This window comes from Poeciliopsis prolifica, unplaced genomic scaffold (genome assembly GCF_027474105.1).
Source record: "Poeciliopsis prolifica strain line A6 unplaced genomic scaffold, Auburn_PproV2 SCAFFOLD005, whole genome shotgun sequence".
NCBI classification, from domain to species: domain Eukaryota; kingdom Metazoa; phylum Chordata; class Actinopteri; order Cyprinodontiformes; family Poeciliidae; genus Poeciliopsis; species Poeciliopsis prolifica.
The window spans coordinates 3,404,212-3,418,057 of record NW_026562380.1 but is presented as its reverse complement, the minus strand read 5'-3'; the positions used below and the strand labels follow the sequence as shown (position 1 = coordinate 3,418,057).

Genomic DNA, 13,846 nt, shown 5'->3' with positions numbered 1-13,846 from the left:
TGGTGTCCGATTGTTATTTTTTCATTTTGTCGCTAACACTAAACAGCTTCAGCGTCTCAGCGCAACTTTATCCTTTGTGTCCACCGTTACACCAGTTCCGCTGCACTCTCTTACCATTTCGCTCCTTACTTTCACCTACAGAGTCCACTTTTCCCCACTTTACCGGTGGGTTCAGAGCTAGAAAATGACATTCAGGGCTTACCTTATAGTGCGGGCAGCGTCCTGTCTCCGTTTTTAACCCGGGTTAGTTATCCTAGAAGGGGGAGAAACCAGCAGGGGCAGCCGCAGCCGCTCCAACATCTCCCACTTTCAGTCCCAGCCTCCAGACTGAAGTAACACGGACCATAGCGATATCCATCCACTCCAGCACCTATCTCTGCGACGACAACACGCAACGAGGGGGCAAGACTCCGCCCACACCCACGTTGGGAAAAACTCATCCAGAGGGCCTCTGTGTTATTATTCTACACATATTTAGGCTGATATTGATGGGAACTGATGCCACACTTCGGACTAAATGCAAACAATGAGGCCGTCATGTAAACAAAGTAATGTTGTCTGGATGTCTGCTTTTGCGTAAGCTCCACAGTGGCACCATCTGGTGAAGTGAAGAAAAGTTGCTCCAACAAACTAACTGAACTGAGAAACCTTCATATCGCTGTTTCCGATTTGATGCAAGGAATATGTAGAAAAATGGCTAATTATTTTAAAGGGATGCAGAATACTGTAATATTTAATATATTATTAAAAAGTTTATTTACTTTAGTAACTCAGTTCTCTCAGTGAATCACATTACAGATTAATTACAAAGAGATTGAGCTCTCAAGCTTTTATTTTTGTGAGTCATCATGATTTTCCTGCTTATGGCTAATGAAAATATAACTTTTAAGATTTGAATAAATACATCAGGCCAAAAAATAAAAATAAAACTAGAGAAGTGTGGAAATTAAGAGTAAGTTTAATAGATCCCAAAATTTTTTTTGACTTACTCGTATAACTTCACAGACATTTATTCGTTTGCATCCTTTAATATGCCGAGATTTTACAAAGACCAAAATAATTTAATAGCAGAAAAGTATCAGCCAGCAGAAGAATCAACAAATGTACAACATTATCCATACAGCAGTTGTCAATGACTGAAGAAAATATGAAATTTTAGTGACAAAATCTGTCTAGGCTAGGTTGGAAAACAGACAATTTCTTCCAAAGGAAACATCCAGGCCTGGCAAAAATCTTTCATGGGAGAAATACACCTTTTGTGGAGGAAGTGTTACAGTCTGACATAGTCAACCACACTTTCAAAAGCTGTGTTTGCACCAAAATAATAATATGCTCACGGTAAACATGGTGAACTTTTGTGGAGCACCTGTCAGTTTTGCAAAAAAGTACAAGATGAAGAGGAATTTCTTTTTTCACCCATCAAGTCCAGTAAGCGATGTGGACAGAAGATGTCCAGATGGTTCTCGTGACCCATCAGGACAAAAACAAACACGCAACCTTTTGTTTTGATGAATTCTTATAACTTTGTTTTGTTTTTTTTATTTTACTTGAAACAATATACTCTTAAGTAAATCTTCACTAGAAAACTGTCGCATTAAATAATATATTTAAAGAAAATGAATTATATACTTTATTCATTTTTGACTACATTTCCCAGGTATCTGCGTCTCGTGATTACGTCATGTTTCTTCGACCATTCTTGGTTTCCATGGAGCCGCCGGAAGCGCTTGCGGATTAGTTAGCAACTTGTTATTGCTGTAAAACACGCAGTTTTTTTTTTAATGATGTCGTTGGAAAATCCAGAGACTCTGTTTTCATTGGAGCTGTTAGTGGATTATATCCGACTGGAGAAACTCTGCAAAGTCCCCGACGGGATAGCTCTCGGTGTGCGGTTACTGGATTTCCCAACGCTGCTAATTCATCAGCACCGATCCAAGACTGTTGGCTCTAACCAGCCTGTGCGAAAGCAGCCGGACGGACAGCGTGAGTTCGCCTTTAACAGAGGCAAGTGTTGCTTCTTCAAAATGAACCTGGACTCTCTGCACGTCCATCTGTCTGCCACCCCTCTGTACGCCATGGTGCTGGATGTGAGCGAGGAGAGCAGCCCCAGATTGGTTGGCTCCTCTCTGATATCTCTGGCTGAAGCCATGGACAGAATCAAGCTGATTTCCAGTCCCTCTGCTCACACAGGGAAGGGAGTCGTTGCTGTATGCAACCTTTCTGGGGAGAAGATCGGAGCAATATCCCTGAGTTATAAGCTTGTGTGTCTGGGAGCAAGTTTACTGCCACACATCACAGAAGGGAGGGGGTATAAATGCACAAGTACCCCAGGAGGTGAGGACCAAGAACATTTCAAGGAGAAAATGAAATCAGTGAGCATGTGTTCTCCCACAGGGAACAAGTCAGAGTTTAGCATCCATAGTAACGATGCAGGGGATTCAAAGATCCGACTGGATGAGCACGAGGAAGATGATTGTGCTGAAGGTCAAACTAACACTATTGAAGCGGATTTAGCTGCATTCTGCCCCCCTCATCTTTACTATCGTAATACCGCCCAAGCAAAAATTGGGAACGGAAATCAGGATTACAGATTACTCAATCTGTGTCCTGAAGCTTTTACATTTGAAGATTCCATCTGTGAGGATGAGGAGCATAAAAAGAAAGTTGAAGGTTCAGTTTCCAGAGCAGTACACCAGAAAATGTCTCGTGCTACAAAAACACCAACCCAAGAAACGAGTGACAACACAAATATCCTCAGAGAAGCCTTACAGCAGCTCCCACTTTTAAATGCTCTTGTTGCTGAACTGTCACAGTTGACCGTTTATCCCAGTCCGGATCGAATTAACAGGCCAGTTACAGATGATCACAGAAAGTCACCACGAACTCAGTCCCTTTACAAAACTGCAAGTCTCTCTGACATTAATTTAAACCATTTACCTCCTCCCAGAAACTGCTCTACACCTATAGTTTACCCTGTGAAGAGGGAAGACAACCAAAAAGAGCCCTTAAAATCCAGGAAAACTCAAAGGAAGAAGCTGACATATGGAACAACTAAAACATTCAATTTAAGGCTAAAGCAAATTTCTCCTCTCAAAGTGAACAATCGTGAATGCACGGAGTTAATTAAGAGTGGAACACAGTCAAGGACAGCTAAAGAAAAGGAAAAGTCAAACTCTAAAGCTATAAAGTCCAAAAAAAGAGGACTTTTATATCGGGGCTCTAACTTAGATGAAAACATTGAGACTGTGGTGCAGAGTCTCACTGTTGACTCTGCAGTAGGAGAAACAGTCACTCTGAAAGCAAAATCTCAGCAGGGTGCCCAAGACGGACGTACACAAGGAGATTCAGAAGATTTTCATTCACTGAAAGAGCTGAAATGCATTCCCAGCCCCAATCCCAGTGTGCACAGTGACAGCGCTCATCTAAGCAAAGACAAGAACACGCATCACACCGAGCTGGATCAGTCAGATTCTCAGTCTGACTGGGACAAAAACAGAGTTTCAATCCCTGATCTCATAGAGAGGCAAAGCAGCAGGAGCAACAGTCCAGAGTCTTTGTTTTCAGAGTGCAGTAATAATGAAAATGATGCAAACTATGCAGACGACTTTGACAGTCTTGAATCCAGTAATGAATCCTCAATAGCCAACACTCCAAAGTCTCCTGTCAGTTCTGATTCCTGCATTTCTAATCCAAGATTTGAAGGTTACCAGAAAAATCCCGATCGCCACCCTGTACCGGTCAAAGCCCTCAAATCCCCTCACCAAGTTCTGATGGGCACACACATCATCCAACCTCGCACCCGCTCCTCGGCTCTCAGTTGTTCCTCCAACGACGATAGTTGCGACGTAGAGAAGCCATCTTGCTCCAGAAACCAAGCAAAGACAAATGGCAAAATGGAGCATGGCTTTTGCGCTGAAAGTGTTTTAGTTTCAAGAAGTGAAAAGAAAAATTCACCTGGGAACCGTAGCCATGTTGGAGGATTTTCAGCACAATCCACATCTTCTTTTGAAGCTCAGACAGTGGAGGAACTGGAGGATGAGGTTGGATCACTGGATTTCAGAAAAGAGTACCAACATATCTCTGAACTTGTAGCCAGCAAACTCCCAGGGTACACAATGTAAAAAAGCATGTAGACTCCTACATGGTGACCAAAAGCATACCGTTTCCCCTTACAGAGGAAAATATGTTGTATTATGCTTCACACATTTTGAATAAAGGTTAGCTTTTATGAACATTTTCTGCTTTCTTTGTTTATGCATTTATTTATAGGTTATAGCAGAATCACAACTATCAAAGGTTATTTTTCTAAGCAAAGATGAAAAATCCCTCTTCATATTACTGTGTCTTACATTCTCCTTATGACCTTTAACAGCAGACAAGAGTAGCACTTCTGTTTGGTTTTGCTATTTATCATAACTGAACAATTAACTCTGACTAATTTATTAACTAATTAATTATTTGATTAAATATTGATGTATTTTATAGTAAGATGCTGCTTACTTACTTGTGTTAGTCACAATTACTAAACACCAGAAGTGGCTTTTGACTAATTATATAGTTATACTATGAAGTATCACTACTCTCGAGTAAAATAATGTCATTGTCATTGGGAGCATTTCAACTTTTTCTAAAATATATAAAATGACTGTAAATATTAATTTCTTAAGTTTTGTACAACAAAAAATGTCTAAAAAAGTATTTCTTTTTTAGACATACTCTTTTATGTCTAAAAAAAAGACATAAAAATTTTTGTTAGAATTTTGTTAAAATTAGTAACAAAGTTTTATTTTGTTACTAACAAACACACACACACACATCTATATATCATACAATTACATCATTATTTATATGTGTTGTAAATTTTCTAATCTGGGACCTGAGTCCGAATTTCATAACACAAACAAGGTAGGTAGTATGACAATAAAATATCTGAATCCTTGAACTATTTTTATTTATTTATTTAAATCTTTAAAATACCAGATCTTGCTCAGTTCTTTGTATTTTGTCTTTCTCGTTGCACCATTTTAAAATATTAAAGCAGATACTACAATCAGTCCCTGGAGAACTTAAGTTTACCGTTTCACACTTGTTAGGTGGTGTCAAGTTGAACACGCAGTGCGCATGCGTGAACTCTGTGTACGGAAGTGTGTCTGTACCTCTTGCACTGTGCATGGTGAAACCTCTGCTATGTTCAAACACGTTTTTCTCACCGGACCTCCAGGTAAATAAAAACACCGAGTGTTTCCGTAAGTCATAATGAATCAGAAAGTTATTCTAACTCCACAGCCTGTCGTAGTTACTCTAAATAACGCTCCTAATGTTAATTAGCTCGTTTTAGCTTCAGTTATTAGACATACAGTCTGAATGAATTTGGATATTATTGAAATGTGTATATTTATTTCAGCAACTCCATCAATAAATTACAGACAGACTGATGCATCATATTTATGTTAATTTTGAAGTTAACTATTTGAAGTTAGAATACATTAGATTAATAGGAAAAAAAAAACAGTTTTAGAACAGAAATTTGCATCAACATAATGAAATGCATGTTTAAAGGTTATTTCCAAAAGGTACTGTTAATCTGACAAACGAGCCTCATTTGAACTTTACCAGTCATGTCTAGTTCCTTATTTTGTAATAATTAATTGGGTGACTTTTTGAGACAATGAGCTGCACTGGATTTTGTTTAGGGTTGTCAGAGTAAAAGGGGCTGGCCAAAAAATCAGAAAAGTTTAGATTAATCACAGAAATTCTTTTGAATTTTTGGGGGAAATTTCTGAGTTTGAAAAGTAAAGAATAAGCTAGAATAAACTTAGATAACTTGATATTAATCTTAGAAATTGTCTATAAAAATGTTTTCTACAAGAATGTTTGAGGTTTTCAAAGCAAATTTTTGACTCAGAAATCAATTTTTTTTTCTTGAAGATTTCTGAGATTATCTCGACACTAATTACATTTTTTATGGAAATATACTCCTCCCTTTTTATGTACAATGACCTTAATAGAGTGTCACAAAATACTAATTCATGCCACACTTTATAAACATGTAACGTACAATTCTGGAAAAAATTAAGGGACCACTTAAAATGGTCAGTTTCTCTGATGTCACTTCTTATAGGTATATGTTTGAGTAAAATTAACATTGTTCTTTTATTCCATGAACTACTGACAGAATGTCTGAAATTCCAAGCACAAATGCAATATTTATTTGCAGAAAACAAGAAATTGCCAAAATAACAAAAAAGATGCAGTTCTTTAATACCCCAAGTAATGCAAAGAAAACAAGTTCATATTCATTTAGAAACAATACTAATGCTTTAACTCAAGAAGAGTTCAGAAATCAATATTTGGTGGCAAAAACAAATATTGTAAGGTTTTCAGTGCAGTGGGCTCTTACATTTTTTCCAGAGCTGTATTTTAGCCATGTTTCACAATTTAGCACTAATGTGTGTACTGGGACTTAAATTCCCAATAATATATAAAAATTTAGTAAAATTCAAGTCACAAATTTATTGTAGAATCACGTTATTTACTATGTTTTTATACCAGGTCTATTGTTTTACCCACAGGTGTGGGAAAAACCACTCTGGTCCAAAAAGCTTGTGAAGCTTTAGTGTCATCCGGAGTGGCTGTGGAAGGATTTTACACAGAAGAGGTCAGGGAGGGAGGCAGAAGGGTCGGCTTTGATGTCGTCACACTTGCAGGAGAGAGGGGCCACCTGTCCAGAATCAGGTGGAGGTTTTACCCAAAGCGCTCATATCAAGCTGCCTGCCTTTTTTCATCCCATAGTTTTGACTCGCCCACGTCTCATTTTGTCTTGCAGAGACGGAGCCAGCACATCTCACGGCAGACGGGAGTACACTGTGGGACAGTATGTGGTTGATTTGCCTTCATTTGAAAGCCTGGCCCTTCCCCTCTTCAGACATGTAAGACTGCAGCAAATGGCCTGTAAACTCATCTTTTAAATGAGACCCTCCTCCTCCCCACTTCTAAATCATCAAACCTTTGATTTCCCTCACAATTGATGGAATAATTGGAAGCTTGCAAGCATGTAAATTCCACAGTGACATTTTTAGTGTTGCTGGTGCCGTCTGGCTGTCACTGACCATGATTAATCCCGCATGTAAAGTGAGCCTGGAGTGACGCCTACACATGTAAAGAGAAGGTGTCTGTGGCATGGCGTCACACGGTTCACTTTCATCTCACTTTGTACTCTATGTGCAATCAGTGGGGCTCATTGGGACTCCCAAACATTGTCAAAGTCATGTAAACATGCTGCAGGTATACATTTTTATAGCTAAATTAAGATCTAAAGTTGATTTTAGTGCCGATACACATTACTTTCCACTTTCATATTCATAACCCTTGAGCCGTTGAATATTTTTTGTGCTGCTAACTTAAATTTTTTTATTTTGGATTTGATGCAATAAAACGCTAAGTAAAGGCATAATTTTTGATTGGAAGGAGTCTGGTATGCATATTTTCTGAGTAAATTTAAGAGTTTCCTAATTAGTAAGTTCATTATACTCATTTGTAATTTAACTCAGTATGAATCCAGCTGTTTTGTGAAGATATCTAAGGATTTATCTGGAAGATATTTGAATGTTGGAGAACATTTAAGAACAAATTAAAACAAACAGAGCGATCAGGTAAGTTGTAGAGAAACTAAAAGTTAACTTGGATTTTTTGCGTCCGGTATGAAAGATTTTTAAAACAAAACAAGTGGATAGTTGACTGCAGAAACATCATAAGTCACCAAATTTATTATGATTAAAGTATTAATATGTTTCTACACTCAGTGAATTTTCTTTTCCTGGTCTCGTGTCTGCAGACGGGGGCAGCAGACGGGGACAGCGGGAAGGTGTTCATCATCGATGAGATCGGCAAAATGGAGCTTTTTAGTCAGGCCTTCATCAGAGCGGTGAGGCAGAATTTAGACGGCTCATCTTGCACAATCCTGGGTACCATCCCTGTCCCCAAAGGTAAACCACTCGGTTTGGTGGAGGAGGTCCGGAGCAGGAGGGACGTCAAGGTCTTCACTGTAAGTAAAAATATCACTTCATCGCCTCACTAGTTTAAAAATATAAAGAAAAGGAGCTATTTGGGTCAGTGTGTGAATTGTTAATTCCCCTAATAGCAACAGGACATTGTTTACACTATATCCCCTTACTGTTAGGAGGGCAGGAGGGTCAACCCTGCTTTATCTCTCTCAGCCGCAGTCGGATTAAATCTAAATCATGCGTGACTGATTCAACAACAAAGGGGTGTCTCAAATGTCAAAATAATTTCAAACGGGGGACTCAGTTACAGACATTGTCATGCAAAGTATTCGCTGTACTGTGGCAGACATTGTGTAAGACCAAATCGGGTTATGAGACAGTGAAGAGATTTATACTGGACATGATAGGAGAACAGTATCTTCTTGCGACATTTTTAACTCTTCAACTTTGACTCATTGTTTTGTGGAACCACAAACCTTAATGATTTTATTTCGTGTTTATGTTTTTTTTTGTACAAATAAAAATCTTATCTGTCAGATTGGATGGAAAATACATTTTCAAATCATTGGACAGATTCTCACTTGGATTTGGGTCTGGGCTTTGACTACACCATTTTTCCTCATCCGCATCAACCTCAAGTCTTTTCTGCACTCTGACGGGTTTTCCTCCAGGATTGTCCTGTATTAGGTTTCCTCAAACTCCCACCAGCTCTGACCAGCTTCTATGTTCCCGCCGAAGAACGGCATCCCCGCAGCATGATGCTTTCACCACCATGTTTCCCTGGGAATGATGAAACAGGAAAACGTTGCAGCCTCTAACTGGTTTTCCTCCAGGATTGTTCTGTATTTAGCTCCATTTACTGTTCCCGACTTCGGTGTCCCTGATGAAGGTACGCATTCCCTCATGATGATGCTGCCACCACCACCATGTTTTGGTGTATCCTACAACCTACTGATCCTACTGATATTAAATTCCCCACAGGTGGATTTTATTTACTAATTAGCTGTCGTCTTGCAAAAATTGGCTGCAATTGATTTGTTTTTTTGGTTTTCAAATCGAAGATTTTTATTTCTAAGAAATGTTTAAAGCTTTCTCTGATTTCCTTCCACGTCACTGCTTTGTGCTTGTGTGTCAACTTGATAATCTCGAGGCAGAATATCGTCTCATTTTCTTGATGGACATTAGTATAGTATTTTTATCCCTCTGCTCAGACTAATCCTGATTGTCATATTAATTGTTTTTTCCACTCTCATTTTTCTTGCCGAGGTGTCGAAGGAGAACAGAAACACTCTTCTGCAGGATATTCTATCAACCCTACAAGTGTGTTTAAAATGCAGAAGCCAGAACCAGTGAAAGGACATCTTCCTGCAGTTTGTGCTGACGTTAATATTCTCATGTGTCTGTGCATATATTCTTCACACAAGCCGGTTGTTAAGTAAGTCTGTTCATGGTTAAGAATGGTGTCGTGACCTACTGTACTCTGCAGCAAGATGAAAGGGTGGAAGAGTTGTTGTACCACATACATGTGTTTAATGTAAAGAATAATTTCTTTTGTTTCTCAACAAAATGGATTACATGCTTAATAATTAATTGTGAGATGGAACACAACTGGGAATATATTCAGTTAGTTTTCTGTTTGTTCCTTATTCAGTTTTTTATTCTCAAGTTGTTCATGATCATAGCCGATGTTTTTTTCAATAAAGGAGCACACAAAGCGGTGACCCTGGTGATTCCCGACAAAAGCCCTGCCTTGTGTTGAGCTTTTGCTAGTGGAGTATCAATCAATATTTAATTGTGCAACGATGTGCCCTGTATTCAACCGCCATCACAAACGAATAGAAGGAAATATGCAGCACCTTGCCACAGTATGGATACTTGCACACAAGTTCCACTTTTTGTCACATTATCACAATTTAGATCTACTGGACAGAATCAGAATCATCCCAATATCAATGTGTGCTAAATCACGTTCACAAAAGACGGCTTGCATAAAATAGTTGGAAAAACATTCTATGATGCATTAAAATCCTGCATACCAGTGATATTTTAGTATTGTTGGATTAATTTAAAATCTCATTACTGGCATTCTAATGCTATTCATAGCAATATCATTCTAACTACTTAATAGTTAGAATATATCAAATAGTTTGACACTAACATTAATGTTGGGCATTTATGTTTTAGACTAGCACAAAATGCTAATTTTCTGGCTGTTTTGCAATTAAAAATCTGAAAATTGTGGTGTGTATTTGTATTCCACCCGGAAAAGTTTTTCTGTAACCAAAAAGGGGGGAAAAAAATTATAAAAAAACATACCACCACCATGTTTCAGTGTGGAGATTTTGTGTTCAGTGTGATGTGTAGTATTTTACTTTAGGTTATTATCTCATAATCTAATCCTGCACTAGATTTCATTTGGTGAGACCAGTAAAAAGGGGATGATCTTGCAAAGGAGTGCATTTTTTCTCTATTTCACATTTTTTGTTAGTCTATCGTTTAAGCTCCACGAAAACAAACTATAAAAAATGACAAAATTTTGAGAAGTATAACTGTAAACATACACTTCTCTCAACAATCAGGTTCTCTAGTATAAAATTATATAAACAGTTTTTGCTCCTGCTAAGGTTTTCATCCTGATCATAAAACTCGATTGTTGTTTTCACATTCTTTGCTTACAAGTAAATAAGCTTAACTGCGGTTGTAGGGATTTTGTGGTGCCCCCCCCCCCCCCCCCCGAAAATGTGTTTCCATGTTCCATCAGATTACACCGCAGGATAAGTGGTAACAGTGAATTAAGGGTTTATTTCTTGTTTTATAAAGGATTTGTAGCAGAGCTAAGTGGAGGGTTTAAAACCTGTTGTCAAACCTGCAAAAAAGGTCACCTCTTTTGTGACCCGTAATGTGTTGATCGTATCGACTCGCTGTGTGTGGAGCACCGATTCTGCGAGAGCTCCAAGCCTGACAGCTGTGCTGAAGCTTTAAATAGACAACACCTTCTGGCAAACATGTTTGTTTGATTTATTTATTTATTTATTTATTGCAGCATTGAAATACCTCCAGGTCATTTCAAAGTGATGGGAAAAAAAGGAAGGCGCTTTTTTTCTGGGCTTGTTTTGCAGTGTGTAACTGATGTGACCCGTCAGGCTGGCTGCAGAAAGAGCTGCCAGCCGTGATCTGCGTCAGACGGGCTGCTGCGCAAGCATCTGCTGCTCCGTGGCCTCACATGACCAACGCACAACTGGATCAGCTGCCACCAGTGAGCTCTAAAGTTACAGTATTATTTTCCAACTAACGTGGAAGAACAACATCACAATCTAAAGGCTAATCAACCTGAAATAGCCGAGCAAGAGAGCTGGCTCTGTGGATGGTAACCGACGGCTCCCTGCAGCAGAGCACCAGATGGGTTACATAACAGAAAGACCTTGCCAGTTCTACCAAATGGAGGATGCACGCACATATGGATGCATATGACGCTTTATGATGTAATTAGCATCCATACACTCCTTGTTGTCACTATACATGCATATGATTTACTCGTCATCCCCAGGATGTGACATTTGATGTGCACTGAGTTCATCCACACCATCTGCTTAGCCGACGAGGAATAAGAGAAATTGTTGCAAAATATAAAACATATCCAGAAATACAAAGCGTGAATTATGGATTTTACAGCAGAAACTAATTTTGGACTCTGAAGCACTCTAATGAGGTATTTGAGGCTGTTGGAAGAGAAACAAGCCCACAGCATCACACGTCCTCTACCATGCTCTAGTTTATAACATGAGGTGCTTTTCCACAGATCCACTTTTTGCTTTAGACCAAACACACTTTAATTACTTGCCCCAAAAAGCTGAAAATGGTGTGATTTAAAGTTCCTTTATCGTTCAGCAAACTGGAGATGTTCATGTGACGATTGGACAGGGAAAGATATTGTCATGGCGTGTTTCTCAAACATCCAGTTGGAACGTAGATCATACATAATGGCAGCTAGGTGATGCAAAGGTGCAATTGTTTGGTTTGGAAATGTTTTTATGTTTTCCTTACCATTCTACTTACTGTATTTGGTGCCAAAACAAAGGTGAGTCCTCATCCTGCCATGATTCTCACAATATTTGCTGTTTTAAACATAAATTATTGGTCTGAATGTAGAAATGGACAAGTTTGGGCAAGTAGCTACCTATTTTCCTGTAACTATTTCCTGATTTAGAAAGATCAACAAACATTTTTCTTGCTTAAATCGCATGTTCTCTGGTCTTACACATTTTGTAGAGTTACCAGGAGAAACCAGAATATGATGATCAGTCATCATAATTACAATTGTAACAATTCCAGAACAAACTGATGATCTTCAAAAGCAAAAGTTGATACATAAAATGTTAAATTTTTAGTCAAATCCAGAATCATTCATTCCCCTGCCAGGTTTAAAGTGATCTTTTAATTATTATTTTTTTTTTTAATAAAATGTAAATTTTTACTCCTTTTGCTTTGTCTCATTCATCATAATTTCCTGTCTGAAACAAACTTCTGAGTAAAATGTAAATAAATATAGATCTATATAAATCAACCAATTTAAAAAGGTACAAACGCATTGCTGTGGTTATGAAATCAAATTAAGTTAATCAATGGCCATATCACAACACAGATGTGTGCATTTATTCTGAATTTCTGGGCCAGATGTCTGAGCAGGACCCTGAACCCTTTATCCCTCCATCTCATGGAGGGTACAGAAATGCAAGAAGCTTACCAACAATTCAGGACAAAGGGGATTTGGCTGTTTGGTGGGAGGGTGAGGGGAGTGAGGTTTTGATGGGGGTGCGGGTGCTTAGATGTGGTGCGTACTCTGCAGTTATTGCTCTATGTGGTACCAGCCCAGGAGGCACACTGACAGCTGCAGACTGAAAGGAGGGGCAAATGGATGATGTATGGCTCGGGAAGCCCTCAGCTAAAAGGCCAAACAGCTGATAAAAATTTGACATATTATTACACAACAGCCTGCCCAAGCCTTCCTAAAGCAGCACATAAAATTGATTTTATCCTGTGGAGAATATACGACAAAAACAGAGATGTGGAAGCAAAATAAAGTACTTGTCTTTTGTAATGCCAAATAATCTCGGTGCAGAAACCTGCGCATCGTGAGTTTCCAGAAATCAAGGTCATGTCCAGAGTGTCAAGCTGGTTTCTGCATTCTCACAATTCCTGTCAGGCCCTCAGAGCAGCTGTGCATATGACAGCCAGGCACTGCGGGCACAGATTGACTCTTAATTTAACTTCTTGTTGGAAAAAAACATCTAACAAAACAATTTCTGTTGGGCTTTTTATATTTATTAGTTTGCTGATCAATTGTTAGGATTGTTTTGGGGTATATACTACGTAAAATCTGGAGTAACTTCATGTTCCTGCCATGTCTGCACCAGGAAACCATGCAATTTTCTTAAAAAATCTCGAACAATTATCATTATATGGGAGTGAGTGTGTATTCAAAATTTACCTATATAACCTTAACTCCATCCAGGACTTTATAGGTCTAGGGTAAGGAAAAACAGAACTAATATATCCACAGACTACACATATCCTGGACACAAAGTGTGTTTTCTGTTAGTATGGGGCTACATTAAACAAAACTAAAAACAATTAATACCAACACCTCAGAACTCCAGCAGTCAGCTTCTCTACTGGAAAACAATAGCATATTTGTGATACTTTGAAAAAAATATTTTGTGCATTTATATTAATATATGCCCATAGTTTTCTCAGTATTTTAAAATATCTTTTAAGGTGTCATGAATTGTAAAGTGTCATGAGTTCTGTTGTGAGGTGAGGATGGAATGTGGCTGGACCCAGTT

General features: G+C 38.6%; 3 protein-coding genes across 8 annotated transcripts in view; 2 read left to right on the top strand and 1 right to left on the bottom strand.

Annotated features, from left to right (window-relative positions):
- LOC129359952 (signal-induced proliferation-associated 1-like protein 2) overlaps positions 1-350 on the bottom strand; it is a 110,854-nt gene extending 110,504 nt beyond the window's left edge. For all 6 annotated transcript variants that reach the window (XM_055029936.1, XM_055029938.1, XM_055029940.1 and 3 more), the window contains exon 1: positions 203-350. The gene's annotated coding sequence lies outside the window, so the exon portion shown is untranslated. The remainder of the gene's footprint in view (positions 1-202) is intronic.
- A 1,365-nt stretch (positions 351-1,715) lies between these two features.
- Positions 1,716-4,234, top strand: map10 (microtubule associated protein 10). The gene has a single exon (XM_055029935.1). It carries the CDS (start codon positions 1,782-1,784, stop codon positions 4,119-4,121), a length of 2,340 nt encoding a protein of 779 aa, XP_054885910.1. The 5' UTR covers positions 1,716-1,781; the 3' UTR covers positions 4,122-4,234.
- Positions 4,235-5,131: 897 nt separating this feature from the next.
- On the top strand, positions 5,132-10,344 carry ntpcr (nucleoside-triphosphatase, cancer-related). Its single transcript, XM_055029934.1, has 5 exons — positions 5,132-5,221; positions 6,573-6,735; positions 6,827-6,929; positions 7,835-8,044; positions 9,270-10,344. Exons 1-5 carry the CDS (start codon positions 5,188-5,190, stop codon positions 9,354-9,356), a joined length of 597 nt encoding a protein of 198 aa, XP_054885909.1. The 5' UTR covers positions 5,132-5,187; the 3' UTR covers positions 9,357-10,344.
- The last annotated feature ends 3,502 nt before the right edge of the window (positions 10,345-13,846 follow it).